Source organism: Gopherus flavomarginatus, chromosome 1, assembly GCF_025201925.1.
Source record: "Gopherus flavomarginatus isolate rGopFla2 chromosome 1, rGopFla2.mat.asm, whole genome shotgun sequence".
NCBI lineage: Eukaryota > Metazoa > Chordata > Testudines > Testudinidae > Gopherus > Gopherus flavomarginatus.
Window position 1 is genome coordinate 373,958,928 of NC_066617.1, and position 19,997 is coordinate 373,978,924.

Consider the following 19,997-nt stretch of genomic DNA (forward strand, 5'->3'; position numbering starts at 1 on the left):
TCTCCCTCTGTGGAGAAATAGAGCTTAGAGGCTCATGCAGGAAACAGAAGGTTGGTACATGTTCACACCAGACATTTTAATTTCCCACAGTCTATATAGGAATGTATATGGTGAATCTGATCAGCTCCCAGCTACTAATGGATGTTTGCTTGCCCACCTCTGCGAAGTAAATCGGGATTATTAGCTCCATTTTCACATGGGAAACTGGGGCACAGACAGATTAAGTGACTTGCTCACATTCATACAGGAAACCTATGGAAGAGATGGGAACTGAATCCAGGTAGTTTATGTTCCTGCCAATGCCTTGACTGCAAAACAATCTGTTTTCCCCAGCAAGAGAAAAAGACTCTGACTCTTTATCCTGCTCTGTTGCATCTCACTGGAGCTTTAATTGTATATTTCTCCATTACTATTTCAGGCAAGGGAGATTTGAACCCAAATGGGACAGAGTCCAAAGCACAGCATGTCAGCAACAGATGGTACCAATATTAGTGTTCCTCCTAACAGGCATACCGGGACTGGAGCATGTACACCACTGGTTTGCTGCTCCTTTATCTTTCATCTATGCTATTGCAATTTTGGGAAATGGCACGATCCTGTTTGTTATAAAAGCGGAGCCCATGTACTATTTCCTTTCTATGCTGGCCTCGACGGACCTGGCTCTGACTATGTCCACGCTGCCAACGGTGCTGCGCGTGCTTTGGTTCAACTCCCGAGAAATCAGCTTCAGCGCCTGCCTCCTCCAGATGATCTACATCCACTCATTTTCCTTCACGGAGTCCTAGGTGCTTCTGGCCATGGCCTTTGACTGCTACGAGGCCATTGCAACTCTCTGAGATACACCTCCACCCTGACCAGCCCCAGGATTGCTAAAATAGGACTGGCAATTGTCTGTAGCGGTACGTTGGTGCTGGTCCTGTTAATCTGTTTTCTTACACTTCTGCCATTCTGCAGGTCTCATGCGCTCTCCTATTCCTATTGCTTGCATCAGTATATAGTACGACTGGCATGTCCAGATACCACCTTCGATAGTATCTATGGCTTAACTCTAATCCTGCTCATAGTGGTACTAGACCTGCTGCTGATTATCCTGTCTTATGTTATGATCATTCAGATGGTCTTAAGCATCAAGAGCAAGGAAGAGCGCATCGAGCTCCGGAACACCTGCGTCTCCCACATCTGTGCCGTCCTGATCTACATCTCCATGGTTGGCTTGTTGATCATTCACAGGTTTGGGGAAAATGCCGGCCCCATCATTCACATTCTTATGGCCAACATGTACCTTTTTGTGCCCCCAGTGCTCAATCCTGTCATCTATAGTATGAAAACCAAACAGATTAAGGAATGGATCCAAAGGATCTTGTGTCAAAAAAGGCCTGATCTGGGCATAGCCAGTGGCTTAGGTGTTATTCCAGGATGTGTCCTAAGTCTTCACAGAATGGTGAGACTGGATGATAGATAGATCGAATGAACATAAGAACATAAGATCAGCCATACTGGGTCAAACTACAGGTCCATCTTGCCCACCATCCTGTCATTCAACAGTGGCCGATGCCAGGTGCCCCAGAGGGAATGAACAGAACAGGTAATCATCAAGTGATCCATCCCCTGTTGCCCAGTCCCAGCTTCTGGCAAACAGAGGCTAGAGACACCATCTTGCCCATCCTGGCTAAAAACCATTGATGGACCTGTTCTCCATGAACTTATCTAGTTCGTTTTGAACCCTGTGTCTTGGCCTTCACAACTTCTTCTGGCAAAGAGTGCTACAGATTGACTGTGCTTTGTGTGAAGAAATACTTCCTTTTTGTTTTGTTTTTTGTTTGTTTTAAACCTACTGCCTGTTAATTTCATTGGGTGAGCCTTAGTTCCAGTCTTATGAGAAGGAGTAAATATTTACTTACTTTATTTATTTACTTTCTCCACACCAGTCATGATTGTATAGACCGCTATCATATCCCCCTTAGTCATCTCTTTTCCAAGCTGAAAAGTCTCAGTCTTATTAATATCTCTTCATACGGAAGCTGTTCCATGGCCCTCGTCATTTTTCTTGTCCTTTTTTAATCTTTTCCAATTCCAATATATCTTATGATCTATCTTAAGATAGATAGATAGATAGATAGATAGATAGATAGAGTGTATGGGGGGAGAGAGAGAGAGAGAGAGAGAGATATCTAAGAGAACTTCCCCTATATGGTAGCAAGTATACATTCTTATACACCGCCTTGATTTTTATGCTTCATGTGACTGATTAAAAGCCAGAGCTGTTACTTAAAATATTACGTGCTATTTCCCTCCACTACTGACTTCAGTTTCCAGGCACTCGCAGGATTATGCAGCATAAGGCGAGGCGCTATTGACGCTCTGCTCCTCACCAGCAGACAGTTTTGGAGCAGGTGTAGCAATTGCTGCCTCCACACACTCTCCTCCTCCTTTGTGCAGGCATAATGCCCCCAAGAGCCCCTGTCTCTTCTCCCTGCCCCCCTTCAGCTCTGGGGTGGCCCACAGAGCAATAGCAGAGCCCAGAAACCCTGTGTGGGCTGCAGAGATTGGCAGGGCTGTTGCTCCAGATAAGGAGCGGAGCAAAAGGCAAGTCAAGCCCACGGCCCTGCTCCTTAGCCAAGAAAGGGGACGGCTGCTTGTTTAGTTTGTGTTAACAAACCACACCAGGCACTGTTAAGGCATTTGAAACTCCCAGCTCATCTGTGGGTCTCACCCTGACCATAGATGTGATTTCTTGCCCATGGCTTCCTGGCGCAATGTATTGCTTGTTTAATTATAAAACATTTGTTGGATTTTTTTAAACCAGTTAATGAAATGACTCTTTGCAGACAATCAGACCCATAGGCTTTGTAAATATGCAGGCCCAATTCTTCTCTCTCTTAGCCCAGTTTTATGCAAGTATCCATGGAGTCATGTCAGCCTCGCACTGGGGTAAGGCAGGTGCTGAGACCCAGGGCCGACGTATCTCAGCCAGAATGCATGTCAATGTGTGCGCTGTGGTGGAGTCAGATCCCGCCAGCTCCCCACCCCCAAAGAGGGTCACTTCCTGTCAGTGAGAGCAGCACAGGAACACCCCAAGTGTTGGCTCTGGCTGCCAGAAAGGAAAGGGAAATAATAAGAGGCACTTTCCCTCTCCCTCTCGAAGGTGGAAGAGCCGTTTTATCTGCCGGCCCCTGAGCTGGCAGATGACATGCACCAAAACAACAACATCCTTAAGTCACCGTTCATGCTCCCCAGCTGCCTCCTGCATGGCATTAGCTCCAAAAGACGAAGTTTAACTGCCTCAGCATTTGGGATCAGGCAGCCAGCAGCTTCCAGTGTTTGAATTCCCCTCCCCAAAGCCAGGAGGGCTCTTTTCATCTGCTCCCACTCCGGTCCTGGTCAGGCCTGACTCTGCTCTCTTCAGAAGCCAGGTGGGGCATGTTGAGGGTTAACCCAGGGCAGTTACCCTCTGTCTTTTCTGGTCAGCTAGCGTTGAAGGCAACCTCACTGTTTCCCAGGTGTCAGGAAACGTAGATGCTCCTTTGAGTCCGAAAAGAGAGTGAGGAAGGAATTCAAAGAAACAAATGCTGCAGTATCGATGGAGAAAGAAAGACAAGACAAGACAAGGCAAGACAAGATAAGACAATCTTTCATTCTCTGTTCATATCACATTCGCGCACTGAGCCATACCATGTACAAGACAATGAGTTATAGGCCCAGATCCTCAGAGATAAGCATACGCCTAAATTCCACATTCAGGCACCTTCGTCTCAGTTTTAGGCCCCACTGGGATCCACAAACACTCGCTCAGCTGCCACAGAACCCTATAGGCTCCTAAACTCCCTCTGTGCCTATATTTATGCCATGAATGTTCCCTAGGAGCCTCTGTTTCTGTCTCTGGACATGGGAATTCCCTTCACCCCTCAAGCAGCTGGCCACCTACATCTCCCACCTATACCCCAGTGCACTCCAACAAGCAGGGGAAGATGGGTGCTCCTCTGCCTAGCTCACCCGCAGGGCTCAATCCAGTATGTTGGCTTAGAGGCCATCTACCGTACTGGGTCCCATTCAAAATCTGTACACAGATGCTGCCAGTGCTCACTGATTAGAGGACCCACATGAGATGTAGGAGACCCAGGTTCAGTTTCCGCTTCTGGCTGAGAGGGAGCGAGGATTTGCCCTGGGGTCTCCCAACCACTGGGCTCTGGGATGGTCTGCCAGGGGCTCACTCAGTCTCTCTCCCAGTGAAGGTGTTCCATGGTGTATCAATAATGAAACAGTCATTAGCGCTGGAGGACCAGACCCTGAGCCTCCCACAGCCCAGGTGGGAAATGTGAGCTCAGCCATACACCATACGTGGCAGTTCACAAGGCGTCACAGTGACCCATAATAACAAACGTCGATGGGAAAAGGTATGACAGGGAGACAGAAAGACTGAATTAGTACAAACAAAATGGGGCCACATCCAGCCCACCAGACATTTTAATCTGGCCCTCGAGCTCCTGCCAGGGAGTGGGGTCCAGGGCTTGCCCCGCTCTGGCGCTCCAGCTAGGGAGCAGGGTCAGCGGGTTGCCCTGTTCTACATGGCTCCTGGAAGCAGTGGCATGTCCTCTCTCTGGCTCCAGTGAGAGCTGCAGGGGCGGCGCCTGTGGACAGGGCAGTGCGCAGAGCTTCCTGGCCGTGCCTCTGCGTAGGAGCTGGAGTGGGGACATGTCGCTTCTTCTGGGAACAGCTTGAGGCAAGCACCACCTGGAGTCTGCACCCCTGACCCCCTCCAGTGCCCCAACTCCCTGCCCCAGCCCTGACCCCCCTCCAACCTTCCGAATTCCTCAGTCCAAGCCTGAAGCACCCTCCTGCACTCCAAGCCCCTCATCCCCAGCCCCATCCCAGAGACCACACCTCCAGCTGGAGCCCTCATCCCCTCCTTTCCTCACACCCCAACCCCTTTCCTCAGCCGAGATCTCCTTCCCACACCCTAAACTCCTCATTTCTGGCCACACCCCAGAGCCCGCACCCCAACCCCCCCAATTTCATGAGCATTTATGGCCCGCCAGACAATTTCCACACCCAGATGTGGCCCTTGGGTCAAAAACTTTGCCCACCTTTGCTGTAGTGCCTAGGCCATGGACCTGGCCCATCCTGTGCTAGGTGCTGTATAAACAGAACAGAACGGCTCTGGTGCATTTTCCCTTCCCTGAAAAGCCTCAGTTGTGAAAAGTGAAGAACAGGGGACCTTGCTGGCTGCATCCTTGCACTTGGGGCTATCTGCAGCACAGAGATTTGTGCACAGCTGAGGAGCCAGGTCGGTGGAATAGCTCTTGGCAGAATCCAGCAAGAGCACGGATGTCACTCAGGTGGGACCGGGAGGTCAGTTCTCTTATTCCAAGGTGCAGCCCCAGTGCTGTGGGAGACGGGGAAGGCAGGAGGCTCCATCAGTCAGATGCAGAGGGGTCCCTATTTATACTGTGTGACGCTCTGCTGCTTCCAGTCATGTTTTCTTGGTTTCAGCCCAGGCTGATTCTTGCCTTCTGCATCTGGCTTTGAGTTTAGATGTTAAATAAGCTCAAACCAAAATCACCAAGTTTCCCCTGGATCCAGCCTTGTAGAAGTGTTGCATAAAGGTCCCAGTCAGGGCAGAAAATCTGCTCACCCACTTTGGTCAAAATGATACATCAAAATGAACAAACTAATTATACTTCACTCCCAGCTCAATAACCAATTACTCAGCCCTGGTGAGAGAGGAAGGCTCTTGCAGTTAATTAGCCACCAGAACAGTAGTGTGAAGATCACTTTGCTGTGTATTAGGAAACCATTATCTCGCATCACTGGGATGAATCCTGATTATTTTCATGCCCCATCCATTAGGCCTTGTCTTCAGGTAAGGAAGTGACAGTTGCTTTCTACATGTGTTTACAACATGTAAAGGAGAGGAGAGGCGGAGGGAACTGGGGTTATTTAGTCTGCAGAAGAGAAGAGTGAGCAGTGAGGATTTGATAGCTGCTTTCAACTACCTGAAGAAGGGTTCCAAAGAGGATGGAGCTTTGCTGTTCTCAGTGGTGGCAGATCACAGAACAAGGAGCAATGGTCTCAAGTTGCAGTGGGGGAGGTCTAGGATGGCTATTAGGAAACACTATTTCACTAGGAGGATGGTGAAGCACTGGAATGGGCTCCTTGGGAGGCGGTGGAATCTCCATCCTTAGAGGTTTTTAAGGGCAGGCTTGACAAAGCCCTGGCTGGCATGATTTAGTTGGGGATTGGTCCTGCTTTGAGCAGGAGTTGGACTAGAACCTCCTGAGGTCCCTTCCAACCCTGAGATTCTAACATTCTATGAGCACTGAACATGATGGGTTCTGACAAGATGTGGTAACACAATAATAATAATAAACCGATATTCTTCCTGCGGGAACAAAATACTATAGGAGCATTTCCCCCCTTTCTTTTCTGGATCGTTGTAAGAATGAAAATGGAATACAACGCCCCCCACACATTTTCTCATTAAAGCCAAGGTAACTATTTCTCCTTATGAGTTTCTCCTGTACATGCAGCTTGTAAAACTGTGGGAGATAACCTCATCATTCACCTGTGCGACTGTTCTGATCGGTGCACTCACCGTAGAACTCCTATGGAAATTGATTCCTTTGTCACCTCAACTGTGAGAAATGGCCTGGTGGGACCTGCCCAGGTCATTCGCTCCCAGCCTCCCAGGGAGGGTGCATTTATAATGCAGGCATATGAAACCCCATTGGAGTAACAGGGTTGCATGGGGCTTTCTGCTGGTCTGGTGTGTAACAGGAAACAACTGCCTTGAAGGTCTAGAGGCTGGACGTTCGTCAGTGACTATAACGGTGTCTGGACTGGCATCAGAGTAGCTGAGATCAGAATCTGTCTCTGTGGAATAGATGTGGGCTTTAATTTGGGGCTGGACTGAACATGCTTTGTTCAAGAAAGAGGCAGGACATTGCATGGGGAGTGCTGGAGCCAGCCCTCCTGCCCCACTTACCCACAGTGATTCCGCTGCTCATGTGGGTCAGTCCTGTGCTGGAGAGACCACCACGAGGTAGCAGAAAGTGGACAGGACTCAGGGCCTGCTCAGTTCTTGGTCACCTTCTGCAAATCCTGCCAACACGGAGGTGAGCCTTATCCCACAGCGGCCATTGCGTTGTAATAGCTTTGAGATGAACAGGCCTCGAGAATGTAACACTCGCCAGGGGTGCACAGACACCATGGCTCACTAGGTTAACCATGATCCCCTCAGGGTCCCCTTGCCCTCCCCACAGACCGGATCCTCCTCGGGCTCTCAGGGGGCATCTCTTGGATCCCTAGGCTGGGGATTGACTTGGCCACATGACCTACCTATCCTGGGGCAGTGATCAGTTTTGCCACCTGGTGAGTTGAAGGAGGCCCAAGTGCAGCTGGACCCATTACCTCTTAAAGGGCCAGTCAACTTATGTGTTGTCTTCCAGTTCCACGTGAGTATGGTGCCTAACGAAGCGGGCTTCTGATCCCTGACAGAGATCTGCCACCTGTCATGTGCGTGCCCAGACCACAGAGCTATGGGGGTTTGATGTGGGCATCCACAGGCTCTCCTCTTGAAACGGTTCTGCTTGAATTCAATAACTGAATATTAATTGGACCAGAGACGGAGTTAGAATGATGCCACCTCCAGGTGGTTGGGGCATTCACCTGAGAGGTGGCAGATCCCCAGTAAAAGCCCTTCTCCTCATCAGGAAGAGGGAGGATAAACCTTGGAGGGAGGGCCTCCTGAAAGCTGACTGAGTGCTAGAACCACTGGGTTAACGGTTATAGGGGAAGGTGCCTTCCCATCTCCCTGGCGGCCTCAGGACAAACTCACCAGATCAACTTAGGCAGAGGCCCGTCGGCTCTTCCCCATTCAGGGATTGTGTTGGGAGTTAGGTGCCTGGGCACCCAGAGGGAGGCAGCAGCAGGCCTGTACTGAGGCAGAAACATGGGCAACAAGGAACTTGCCATGCAAACCCTGAGGGAGTTTGGGCACCAACTGCGACAGGCCACAGCCAGACGGGCATTTTGGGAACCACAGTGACACCTCAAAATAGGACTCGGGTGCCTATGTCTGGGAGTTAGGCACAAAGGACCCCCCCCTTTGGAAATTAATAATAAATAATAATAATAATGAATAGCAGCCTCATGGCAGGAAAGCAATCCTGCCGAGGGACGGGCGCAGGTCCGTGCTGTGTTGCTGTAGCCGTGTGGGTCCCAGCACATTAGAGACACACGGTGGGGGAGGGGATATCTTTCACTGGACCAACTTCTGTTGGTGAGAGAGAGACCAGTATGTGCACGACTTTAGCATCCCATATAAGCCAAGTGCTCCTGCGTTTCCTGAACAGAGCTGGGTTTAAACCTGAGCTTAAGCATTTTCCAAAATCAGGGCTCACAGTCATCATAATTTCGTCCCATTTGCTGTATCGCCTGCCACGCTGTCTGCTTTTCAGCCTGCATCCTGTGTCTTTTGTCCTCCAGGGGTCCCTCCCCAGGCTCAGACCCCGCAGCTGGCCTCTGGTTCCCAGTGATAGCCAGGCCAGAGCCCCTGCAGGGCTGTACAGATTGCCAGGGCTGTTATGCAAGATAAGGAGTGTCAGCGAAGGCAAGTCAAGCCCCACGCCCTGGGCTGGATCCATCCCCGGGGCTGCTGAGTTGTTCAGTTTGTATTAAGAAAGCAGAGCTGATTAAGGCATTTGACTTTCTCAGCTTGTGTTTGGGGCCCAGCAAGAGCTTCCATTTCATGCAGCTCCCTGCTTTTTGCTGGTGCCTTATGCCTCAGTTATTCGCCACTAGCTTGTTTGTTGAGGATGATTAAACCATGCTGAAAAATTATCATTCTTCCTATTTTGTCTTGCCATAGTGCCTGAGAGCCCCAGCCCTGGGCCAGGCCCTCACGGTTCTAGGAGCTGCACTAACCCAGAAGAGAAAGCTGGTCTCTGCCCTGAAACACTGACAGGGTAAGCACAGGACGAGAGACAACAGATGGATACAGACGGATGAGGGAGTACAAAGAAACCATGCAACAAGATTGGTCAGCAAGATGGCTTATAAACCTGCTGTACGTCTGCAGTAGGTTGTTCCATGCAATGAAATCAAGAAGGATTTTTGCATTTTTAGATGGTTTATGTTTATAAGAGTCCCTCTGCAATTTTACGGTGCACGATGTCCTGGTTTATGCTTCTTTCAGGAAGTGAACATGTTTTTAAAATGACATTTATTCACGTTCGTCTTCTGGGCAGTTGCCCTGGAGCCGTCCTGTAGTGCAGCACATGGCGCGATCAGTATATCACGAGAGCCAGCAGCTGGAAGGAAAATCCAGGCAAATTCAAATTAGAATTGGGGGTGCAGGGAGAGGGAGACGTCAGGGTGAGCACAGACTAACATCATCCGTGAATTGTCCACAGACACCCGACCACGACTGGATCCTGGCTGTTGTTATGTTAGTAGCGATATGATTCTAGTAGCCCCGAAAGGCTCCAGCTCAGATCAGGGCCCCATTGTGTAGGCTCTTCAGAGACAGTCTCTGACCAAAAGGGCTTAGAGTGACTATTATCCCCTTTGTACAGAAGGGAAACTGAGGCATGGACAGATGAAATGACTTGCCCAGAGGTCTATGGCAGAGCTAGGAATTGAACCCAGGTGTCCTGCGTCATTCCAGCAGCCCCATAACCAGACCGTCAGCCTCCTGCTCAGCAGGCAGCCCCCGACTCTTTGCAGTTAAACACACTTCTGTAACTGGGCCGTCATTGCCTCGTGTCTTGGTGCGCCGCTTCTCAGAACAGAGACAGTGCCCACCTCACAAAGGTGCTACAACTTGACAGGTTCAGTCCAGCCCTGTTTGTGAAGGGCTTTGAGATGCTTTACTTCAGTGCTTCCAGCTACGACTGTCGTAGGCGGAGATCAAGGTTGACCCAAAGCCATCGAAGTTACTGGGAGCCTTGTCCCTGACTCTGGCTCAGACCTCGACTAAGGTCTGAATAAAGTGCAGAACCGGAGTCCTGGTTCCATGGAAGTCAATGGCAGAATGCTCACTAACTGTGCGGGGATCCAGCTCTCTGCCAGCAGCCGGGCAGGTGAACGTGCAGTGCCTGGGGGGTTCAGGTGCTCAGTTCTGATCTTCAAGTTTGACTTTGGGTCTCCCTTCATCTAACACTAAAAGGCTCCCTCTGGTTCCCTCAGCCACACAATGGGGGCCCACTCCGAAGGCAGCTGGCTCCAGACTCCCAGTGTAAGATGTGTGCTGATAACTGGGAACTTGACCATCTTGTACTGGGATCCCAGTTCACGCTCCCTGCTTCTCAGTCCATTGTCAGATCATCTAGTCTGACCTCCTGCACCTCACAGGTCACAGAACCTCCCCCACCTGCTCCTGTAAGAGATCCCAACCCTTCTGGCTTTAAAACCGATGAGTGTATGAGACTGGCTAGCCATGCAGCCATGTCCCGGGGCCCCCTGACACTGGATCATCGGGCTGCTGGGTTCAGACACATCAGCACCCAAGGGAAGGAAGGGCCAGCATCGTAGCCAGCTGCCTTCGGAGTTGAGTTTGGGGCAGCTGGACTTGGGGGGGGTGGCCAGACCTTCAGGTACCCACAGCCTAGGGTGACCAGACCGTAAACGTGAAAAATCGGGACAGAGGATGGGGGGTAATAGAAACCTATATAAGAAAAAGACCAAAAATTGAGACTGTTCCTATAAAATCAGGACATCTGGTCACCCTACCACAGCCATCAGGATGCCCGATGGGCTGGGCAAGGCAGATTCCGGTCCCTCCTGCTGCTGAGGTACCACGTGGGGCTGACAGATTATTGCCCTGCAGATATTCAGGGGCTGGTGCTGTTCTGTGGAAAGCTGTTCTCTAAGCTGGTTAAAAGTCCAGCTCAGCCTCTGCCAGACCATGGTCTGGGGAGAAATAAACAGGCCCAAGCCGGAGGGTTGAAGTTAAAAGACCTGGGCACAAGGAGTCATCAAGGCTGCTGGTAAAGTCCCGGGTTGGCACGACAACGAGTGGCAAGAGTCTACAATGGGGAGGAAATGTTCCGGGCTGAAATCAGTGACAGGTGATTGGGGCCTGTCAGTGGGGGGAGGGGGCTGCCCCTTCTTGGGCTTTGGTTATCGGGGGGCAGCGAGTGGGAGTCAGGGGGATGCATCAACTGGACGAGACAAACTTTCCCATCACAGCTGCTGCCACCATACTGGTCTCCTGAGACCACAGCCGTATCGTGCTGATCCTGAGAGACGTCCTATCAGAGACTGGGCCAGAGAGAGAGACGCCCATGACATTAGCAGGGCTGGCCAGAAAACAACAATTCCAAAGGCAAAATAGGTGAGGGGGTTGAAATGTGGTTTCATTCTGGCGCAGAACAAAAGTGAGACCTTTAGAAAGTGACCCCCAGTGGTCAGGGTTCTCCCCTGGTGAATGGGAGAGTCAGTTTCAAATCCCTTCCCAGGATCAGGGACTGCAAATGGGACAAGGACTGTTGCTACACTCAGAACTTTTCTTAATACTTTATATTTCAAGGGCTTTAACTAATTTCCTTGGTGCCTGTCTGTCCTTAACAGAAGGATTCGAAGATTTGTAATGGTGGCTGTTACACTCCAATACGCTGAACTGTTGAATGATGAAACAGTAAACAGGGGCTTTGTTAACATTTTATCCCTTCATGGGCCCAGACCGTCCCCTTCTCAGTCCAGCAGGGCTGCCATGTCCAGACCCGGCACACGCTCAGCACTGGAACCTAAATCGGAAGAGGCCCCTGGTATTTGCATGCATAGGTAGATACCATGCATGAGAACAGGAGAGTCAAAGGGGAGAAGGAGCTAGGAGTGAGAAGATTAATTTGCTTTGTTGTTGCTCTTAGGGCCAGACTCAGGGGATCAATCTCAAGCCCAATGGATTTGAAGGAGAATGTATAAATCCTCCCTGATCTCCAGCAGCTACAGAGCCTGAATGGTCCTGGGCTCCATCTGCATTTTGCTGCACTTGTCAGAGGAAAATACAGCAGCCCCTGACCTGCTGGAGAGCGCTGCTTACCCAAACCAAGCACAGGTATTTACTATTACTCTGCTCAGAGCAGGAGATACTCAGACCGAGTCAACTGCAGGTTCAAATCAAGTCTCTGGAGAACATCCCCCGCTGGGATGGGTCATTCAGTCCTTTGTTCAGAGCTTCAGTTTGTAGCAAAGTCCCTCCAGAGGTAAGAAGCAGGATTGAAGACCAAATGGAGATGAGGCCTCTGCCTTATATAGGCTTTTCCAGGGGTAAGAACACTCCTTTGTTCCTGCTGTGGAAAGTTACAGCAAAATGGAGTTTGCAGTCACATGGGTCAGTTTCTGCATACCCTGCTGAGTCACAGGGCGTAACTGCCTTCTCTCCAGGGGACAATTGTGTAGGTGATGGTCCTTAATGGGCCATCAAGCAGGCTAAAAAGAGCTGACACCAACTTGTCTGGGATCTTTCCCAGTAACACAACACAAGTTTGAAATACAGATAGCATACAGCCAATACTCATAACTACAACTACCAAAATGATACAGACATACAGACAGCATAATCATAACCAGTAATCCATAACCTGGTCTTAGACACCTTATATGACCCCCTTTACCTAGGATTTGCTGCCACTACAGGACCTTGGTTGCAACCCATGTTCTATATGGTCCCAGTTTATATCAATAATGTCACAGCAAGGCAACAGAGATTTGTCTCTCGGATGCACTCCTCCGTGTGTCACACCTAGATTGCACCTACCATGTACAAACACACACACACACACACACCCTGACCCGTGGCAGCTGTCTGTCTGTTGAGATGGGTTCTGCCTGGCGAGGTCTCCCCAGGATCTTTGCCTCCCTCCTTTAGTCAGTAACAATGTGCCCTTTCCTCCCCTGGGCCTTAGTTCTTAGTTCTGGAAGCTGCAACAAAGAGCAGGACCCCCTTGTGCACAGCCACACGGGCAATGTCTGGGAGGCTGGACAGACACATACTGTTTCTTCACAAGCCAACGGGCTAAAAATAGAAGCACGGCCGCAGTGGCATAGGCAGCAATGCAGGCTGGCCACCCTCGTATGCACCCAGGAGGTCCTGTACTGACCCAAGCTGCCATTTTCTGTCTGTTGGCTGGAGTGGAGCTGGTGTGTGGCTGGCTCTGCATGCAGGAAAGCCCCCTCCCTTCTGCAGTGTGGCCCCAGGCATAGTGAGAGAGTGTCTCTGCCTCCCAAGAGCTTATTGCATGGAAAAGAAACATGGAGGGAAACTGAGGCACAGAGAGATGGAGTGACTTCACCAAGGTCACACAGGCTGTCAGTGGCTTAACCAGGAAAAGCACTGAAGTCTCCTGACTTGCAGCCGAGGTCCTGGTTCATTGTACCATGCTGCCTCTCAGCTACGAGGTGTTCTCTGAGCTCCTCCTTGTGGGACAGCATTACCCATTGGCTCAGCAGCAAGTGTGGGGTGGTCTCTCCAGTCCAGGTTGCCTCCTCAGCCTGTTCTGCCCAGAAGGAGGAGGGCCCCTGAACTGCTCCCCAGCTCTTTTCACCTTGGGCCCTCTCCAGCCCAGAAAACACTGCCCCTCAAGAAGGCCATGAACAATCAAGGCTCCGTCTGCAAAGAAATGCTGAGCTTAGCTAGAGGGGACACAGATGTTGCACCGTGCTCAGAAATTGAGGGGATGGAGTCCTTCCCTCCGAGGCCATTCTACAGCCTTTCCTGCAGCCCCGTAGCTGGCTGCTGGATCCTTCCTGTCCCTGCACGAGAGTGAGAACATAAGAACAGACAGACTGGGTCAGACCAATGGTCCATCTAGCCCAGTATCCTGCCTACTGACAGTGCCCAGTGCCAGATGCCTCAGAGGGAATGAACAGACCAGGGAATCATCAAGTGATTCATCCCCTGTTGCCTGTTCCCAGTGTCTGGCAAACAGAGGCCTGGGACACCAGCAGGGTGAGCTGGCTCGTGGAGCCATGCACTTGCCCATCCTGCCCCTCTCTTTCCCCTCCCACTTCCACTGGGGTCAGGGCCTCTCACAGCTGCTGGCAAACACTGGGGTTAGCAGAGCCTTGCTCGGCAGTAGAACGGCTGCGATGCAAGCAGTCACTGGGCATTGAAAGCCAGGGCACCGGGAGCGGAGGGCTCAGTCCCACTCATGGAAAGCTCTGGTCACACAACAGTGCCGTTACCATGTAGCCCCGCCGAGGGGCCAAAGGCTGGACGTCACCTACGTGGCCAGGAAAGGGTTAAGAAATGCAGGCATGGAGTGTGGGTGGTGGGTAGTGGAGGGGTGTGTATTGCCACTGCCAGTGTCCGACCTGCTCTTTGGCTCACACTGAAACCCTGAACTCCCCGGGCCTGTAGCAAACCCGTGTGCAGTAAATAGACACCAGGGTCGTACAGGCGATCACATTTAGATGGTGACATCTGGCCCTTCTGGCTGTAGCCTCCAAAGCAACAGATCTCACTCACCTGTAGTATCAGGTCCCTTATCCTCTGCATGGGCCCAGCCACTGGAGGCCAATGTTTGTCTCACACAGACCTGTACAAAGCCAGAACATGACAGCTATCAATTGTTTTCGATCCCCGGGCTGCAGGGCATTGACCAGGGACTTTCCCACTTCTGTGTTTGGCCAGTTGTGAGCAGAATGAGAATTTTCCTCCTGCGTGCGACTTGTCTGAGCCTGCTAACCTCATTCAGCTCATTGCCCAAAGACGTCCTGGGAGATTTCACAGTATAAACTGCTCTGCCCTGGGGCTGGGTACGACTGGAGCTGGCTTTCGCTCCTCAGGGGGATGCTAAGCTCTCTGCCAGGAGGCCGGTATGCTTCGGGAATGCAGCGGAGGCAATTCCTTGGGGAGGAGTCATTTATATTGGTACAGTTCTTTCAGGGCCCGATCCTGACACTCAATGTTTTGGCTACCTGCTAATCTGAAAGCAGCTGAAGAATTGAGATTACATAGGAACTTTTACCCTATTTTTGTTTCCTTTACTTCTGTGTTTTCCAAACCTTAACAACCTGTGAACCCATTTAACTAAAACGTCAAGTTTCGCAAACCCCTCCTAAAAATGAATATTTCCAGGGATTTTCTCCTTTACCTGAGTGTAAATCATAAAAACAGTGATCTTAGAAATATAAAAATTATTTTTATGACATGCTTATTACCCACTATTTATTATTAATTATTAATTATGACAGTATTTTAATCATATTATGAAAATGGCAACACTCTTCCAAGATCTCTCTTTCATAGCTGGTATCACTTTGGTTTAGCCTGTTATAAGACAAGGCTCCTAGGTTACAGCAAGGAGGACCAGATGTGAAACAGTAGAAGGGATTTAAGAAGCCAACTCAAAGAGTTTCTCGTACACAAGCATTCAGGGCTTGAGCAGTCCAGGCAAACAGTGCACATTACAACGAAGCTTAAACTTGTTCTTCATAATAATTTAAAAAACAACACTAGCTGCCTATTTAATTTAAAAAACCGACAAAAATATCCCCCTCCCTTTCCATTTCTTAAAAGGAGTCTTGAAGTTTAAATCTCCTCAGTGTGACAGAGATGCTCGCTTTGATCTGCTTAGCTCTTGGAAGTCCAGGGGCTCTGGGCTGCTGGCCCCGTGCTGTCCGGAGTCCCTAGGGACAGCTCTGTCCGCCATTAGGGATTTTTTTCCCCAGAACCCCCTGTAATATTTCACGAACCCCCAGCGGTTCATGAACCCCAGTTTGGGAACTGCTGCTTCACTTGTTCCCGGTGTTAACTGTGTTTTTTCCGATGGTTCATCGATTCCCAGATCATCTAGCTCACCCTCCCGTGTAGCGCAAGACTTGGAATCTCTCCTTGTAGTTCCTATGTCAAGTCCCTAACTCCTCTGTGAACTATAGCCCATGCTTAGGAAGAATCCCAGGCTGAGAGTAAAGATTCCAAGTGCTGGAGAATTCTCCACATCTCTCAATAAGTTGCTCCAGAGGCTGGGACCTTTTTTCTTGTCTGAATTTGTCTAGCTTCATTTCCAACCATTGGCTGGATCCATCTCCAGTGGTTGGCTTGTCTACGATTCACAGATTCAGCAGACGTGGGAAGGTTCCATGTGCTATAAAAAATATGATCTATAGACCAAGGCAGAAGATTGAATATGCACTTGAGTTTCCTTATATTGTGCATCTTCTGGATGGGTGCAGATATTATTGGTGACCATTCATATTTAATCATTGTTAATGTCAAGTTAGATCATTTGGCCCATGCCAATTTATGCCACTTGAGGATTTGACTTTATAGATCATAAAGCTTTTGTCTATACAGTCAGGAAGAAGGAATTTCAATGACACAATTAAATTAAATATACCCAGAAGAAACATAAATGTAAACAGATCAGTTTTATTGATTACATATCTCCCAGTTTATAAAGTGAGTTAAGGTGGTGAACACAGATGATTAATCAATGTGTTGTGACAAGTGCTCTTTGAGAATCTAAGCTCCAATCTTGAAAGTACACAAAAAATTTGCAGATGACACAAAAAATTGGGGGAGTGGTAATTAATGAAGAGGACAGGTCACTGCTGTAGACAGTTCTGGGTCACTTGAAAAACTGCGCAAAGCAAGAAATAGGTATGCTCATATGGCTAGATGTAAATATATATATCTGGGAACAAAGAACTTAGGCCAGTGGGCTCCTCAAACAGCTCTTTTAAAACTCTTGGGTGAAAGTTATCCAGACCTGCTGATTTAAAAATATCCAACTTTAGTAGCTGCTTCCAGCATCCTCCTGAGATACTAGTAGAGTGGAAAGAGTGTTAGCATCACCATATGATATGTCTACATCATATGTTGTTTCCTAAATACCGAACAAAAATATTTATTGAACACTTTGGCTTCCTTTATCAAATTTCTATAATTCCTAGCTTCTGGATTGTTATATATGTATATCTACACTGCTGCTTTCACTTCTCTTCTAAACCTGGTCTTTTTTTTTTTTAAACATATATAGCCTTCTTTCTCACTTGTGTGATTGTGGCTATTTGGTGTTCTTTAGTGATTCCCAATGATCATTCACATTTCTCTAATTCAATTCTTCCTTCTAGCTGATTTGGCTGATAATTGTTTTCACCTTTTTGAAACTGGCCCTTTTAAAGCATAAAGTGTATATATATATATTTATTATGGGGCTGGGCTTTATTCAGTTTTCATATCATAAATGTGATCAAGTCATGAGCACATGTACCTAAGCTACCATTCATTTTCAGTTCTGTGATCAGTTCCTCTGTATTGGCTAGGACATAGTCTAAGATAGAATTCCCCCATGTTGGATGCAACACTTTTTGAGTTAGGAACCTTTCAATTATAATATTTAGAAATTCCAAGGATGTTTTAGCACTGCCAGCACGAGCCATCCAGGATATGTCACCCAGATGAAAGTCCCCCATGATCAAGTAGATTCTTTTCCTAAACATTGTAGATAGGTGCATAAGGAGCCGGCCATCCTGTACCTAGTGGGATTTGGGGGGCTAGCAGACACCAATAATAATGCGTCTTGTGTTGTATCTGTTAGGACCCGGATCCAGAAGGATTCAGGAAAAATTTAATCCAGGTTTCTCATTTTGTGCCACAACCTCATTGATTCTAAGGCCAAAGGGAGCAGTGTGACCAGCCAGTTTGACCTCCCACATGGCACATGTTACAGGACTGGATCCTGTGGTTCCTGCAGTAGTGGATGTTGTTGTTCTCTGCTACGGATGTGACACAATCACAGCCAGTAACCAGAACTGCAGCAGATCTTATTTCTACGTTGAAATTGGCGAGCTTCAATTTCCAGCGACTGGACAGTGTTCTGCCTTTGGGTTTGTCTATACTGCAGTCACAGGGTGAGATGAAAGCTCGGGCTAGCTTTAATCTAGCTATTTTGTGGTGGTAGGGGGCAGCGCTCAGCAACCATGGGGCTCACTTCCTGTGCCCGCCACCTGGAGGAGCCGCTGACTTGCCCCGCGCCCACTACCCGGAGAAGCTGCTGGACCTGCCCAGCACCCGCCAACTGGAGGAGCTGCCAGACCTGCCCTGTGCCCGTCACCCAGGGGAGCCGCCGGACCTGTCCCACACCCACTACCCAGAGGAGCTGCCAGACATGCCCTGCACCCGCCAACCAGAGGAGATGCCAGAGCTGCCACTCGCCCGCTACCTGGAGGAACCCCTGCTTCTGGATCCTCCAGAAGACACTGTCCAGACTCGGGTACCACACAAGCGGGAGTCTGGAAGCAGCCCGGGGGCAACCGACCCTACTGTGGCTGCAGCACTGCCAGAGCCCATGTCGATGTGTTGCGGTCAGGATCCCCACTGACATAGCAGCAGGTCATCTACCGCTGCTACCAGGCTGGGACGCAGCGGGATGGGAGGGCCTGCGTCCTCCCTGCCACTCAACTTGTGAATGTCAGTCTCCCCCTCTCCCAGGCCTTTTGGAGGTTTGGATCTACTGTGACAGCTCAGCCCCTGCCCAAGGGCCTGAGTCATTGCTGCCCCGCCCCGACCGAGGTCCCTGACATGACTGTACTTATGTCTGCCTCCACAAGGGCTGCCAGGGAAGACTCCCGCGGCCAGACTAATTCTCCAAACCTCAGCAGTGTGCAGTGAGCCGGTGTGGCTCCCCTCCGCCCCAGAGAGGGTGGAGCGCTGGCCAGCTCCTCTACAAGGCGGGTCACTTGCCAGGGTTATCTGGGTATGTCATAAACAGAGAGTTAAGGGTTAATGCCTCTTCTACCTGTAAAGCGTTAAGAAGCTCTGTAAACCTGGCTGACACCTGACCAAAGAACTAATCAGGAGACAAGATACTTTCAAATCGTGGTGGAGGGAAGCCTTTGTTTGTGCTCTTTGTTTTGGGGGTTGTTTGCTCTTGGGACTAAGAGGGACCAGACGTCAATCCAGACTCTCCAAATCTTTCTGAATCAGTCTCTCATGTTTCAAACTTGTAAGTAACAGCCAGGCAAGGCGTGTTAGTCTTATTTTTGTTTTCTCAACTTGTAAATGTTCTTTTTTGCTGAGAGGATTTTACCTTTCAGCAAACTTTGAATCTAAGGCTAGAGGGGGTTCCTCTGGGCTATATGAATCTGAATACCCTGTAAAGTATTTTCCATCCTGATTTTACAGAGCTGATTTTTACCTTTCTTTCTTTTTAAGAACCTGATTGATTTTTCCTTGTTTTAAGATCGAAGGGGTTGGATCTGAACTCACCAGGGATTGGTGGGGGAAAGGAGGGGGGGATGGTTAAATTCTCCTTGTGTGAAGATCCAAGGGGATTGGATCTGGACTCACCAGGGATTGGTGGGGGAAAGGAGGGGGGAATGATTAAATTCTCCTTGTGTTAAGATCCAAGGGGTTGGATCGGAGTTCACCGAGAACTTGGTGAAAAAGCCTCTCAAGGCTGCCTGGGGGGGAAGGTTTTGGGGGGACAGGAAGTGTTCCAGACACTGACATTTCTGGATAGTGGCAGTGTTACCAGATCTAAGCTAGTAATTAAGCTTAGAAGTGTCCATGCAGGTCCCCACATCTGTACCCTAAAGTTCAGAGTGGGGGAGGAACCTTGACAGGGTACCTCTCACTTGATCAGTTCCCTGCCATTGGCTCTCATGTGCACTGCCTGGGGCCCAGTCTCCCGAGGGCTGGAACACTTTGGTCTCGTTTCAATGGTTGAGTTGAGCGTGCAGGGCTGGGTGGGCTTGTGGGCTGTGTTGGATGGAAGGTCAGGCTGGCCTGAGACTCTCTGACTTGGTGCCTGGCACACTGGGTGGTAGTCAGGTAGCCCTGACGCCCTGGGCTTGCCTGCACAGAGGTGCACGTTACTGTAGTGTCACTGCTCCCGGACCCAGCGCTAGCCAGGTTGAATCTAGCTGGGGTATGTCCGTGGAGCTGCAGCCACACCTGATGTTGATGGCATGGACCTCCTGGCTGGCAGAGTAAAGAGGACCCCGTAACATGATGTTCAGACTCAAAGGGGTTTAATTGAATCTTTATTCAT

The 19,997-nt window shown here is 49.6% G+C and overlaps 1 protein-coding gene across 1 annotated transcript; it reads left to right on the forward strand.

Annotated features, from left to right (window-relative positions):
- Positions 1 to 476: 476 nt before the first annotated feature.
- Positions 477 to 18,616, forward strand: LOC127044439 (olfactory receptor 51B5-like). The gene is given in 4 exon segments (XM_050939318.1): positions 477 to 822; positions 825 to 1,441; positions 17,907 to 18,218; positions 18,437 to 18,616. Coding segments are annotated over 4 exon segments (1,455 nt in total).
- The last annotated feature ends 1,381 nt before the right edge of the window (positions 18,617 to 19,997 follow it).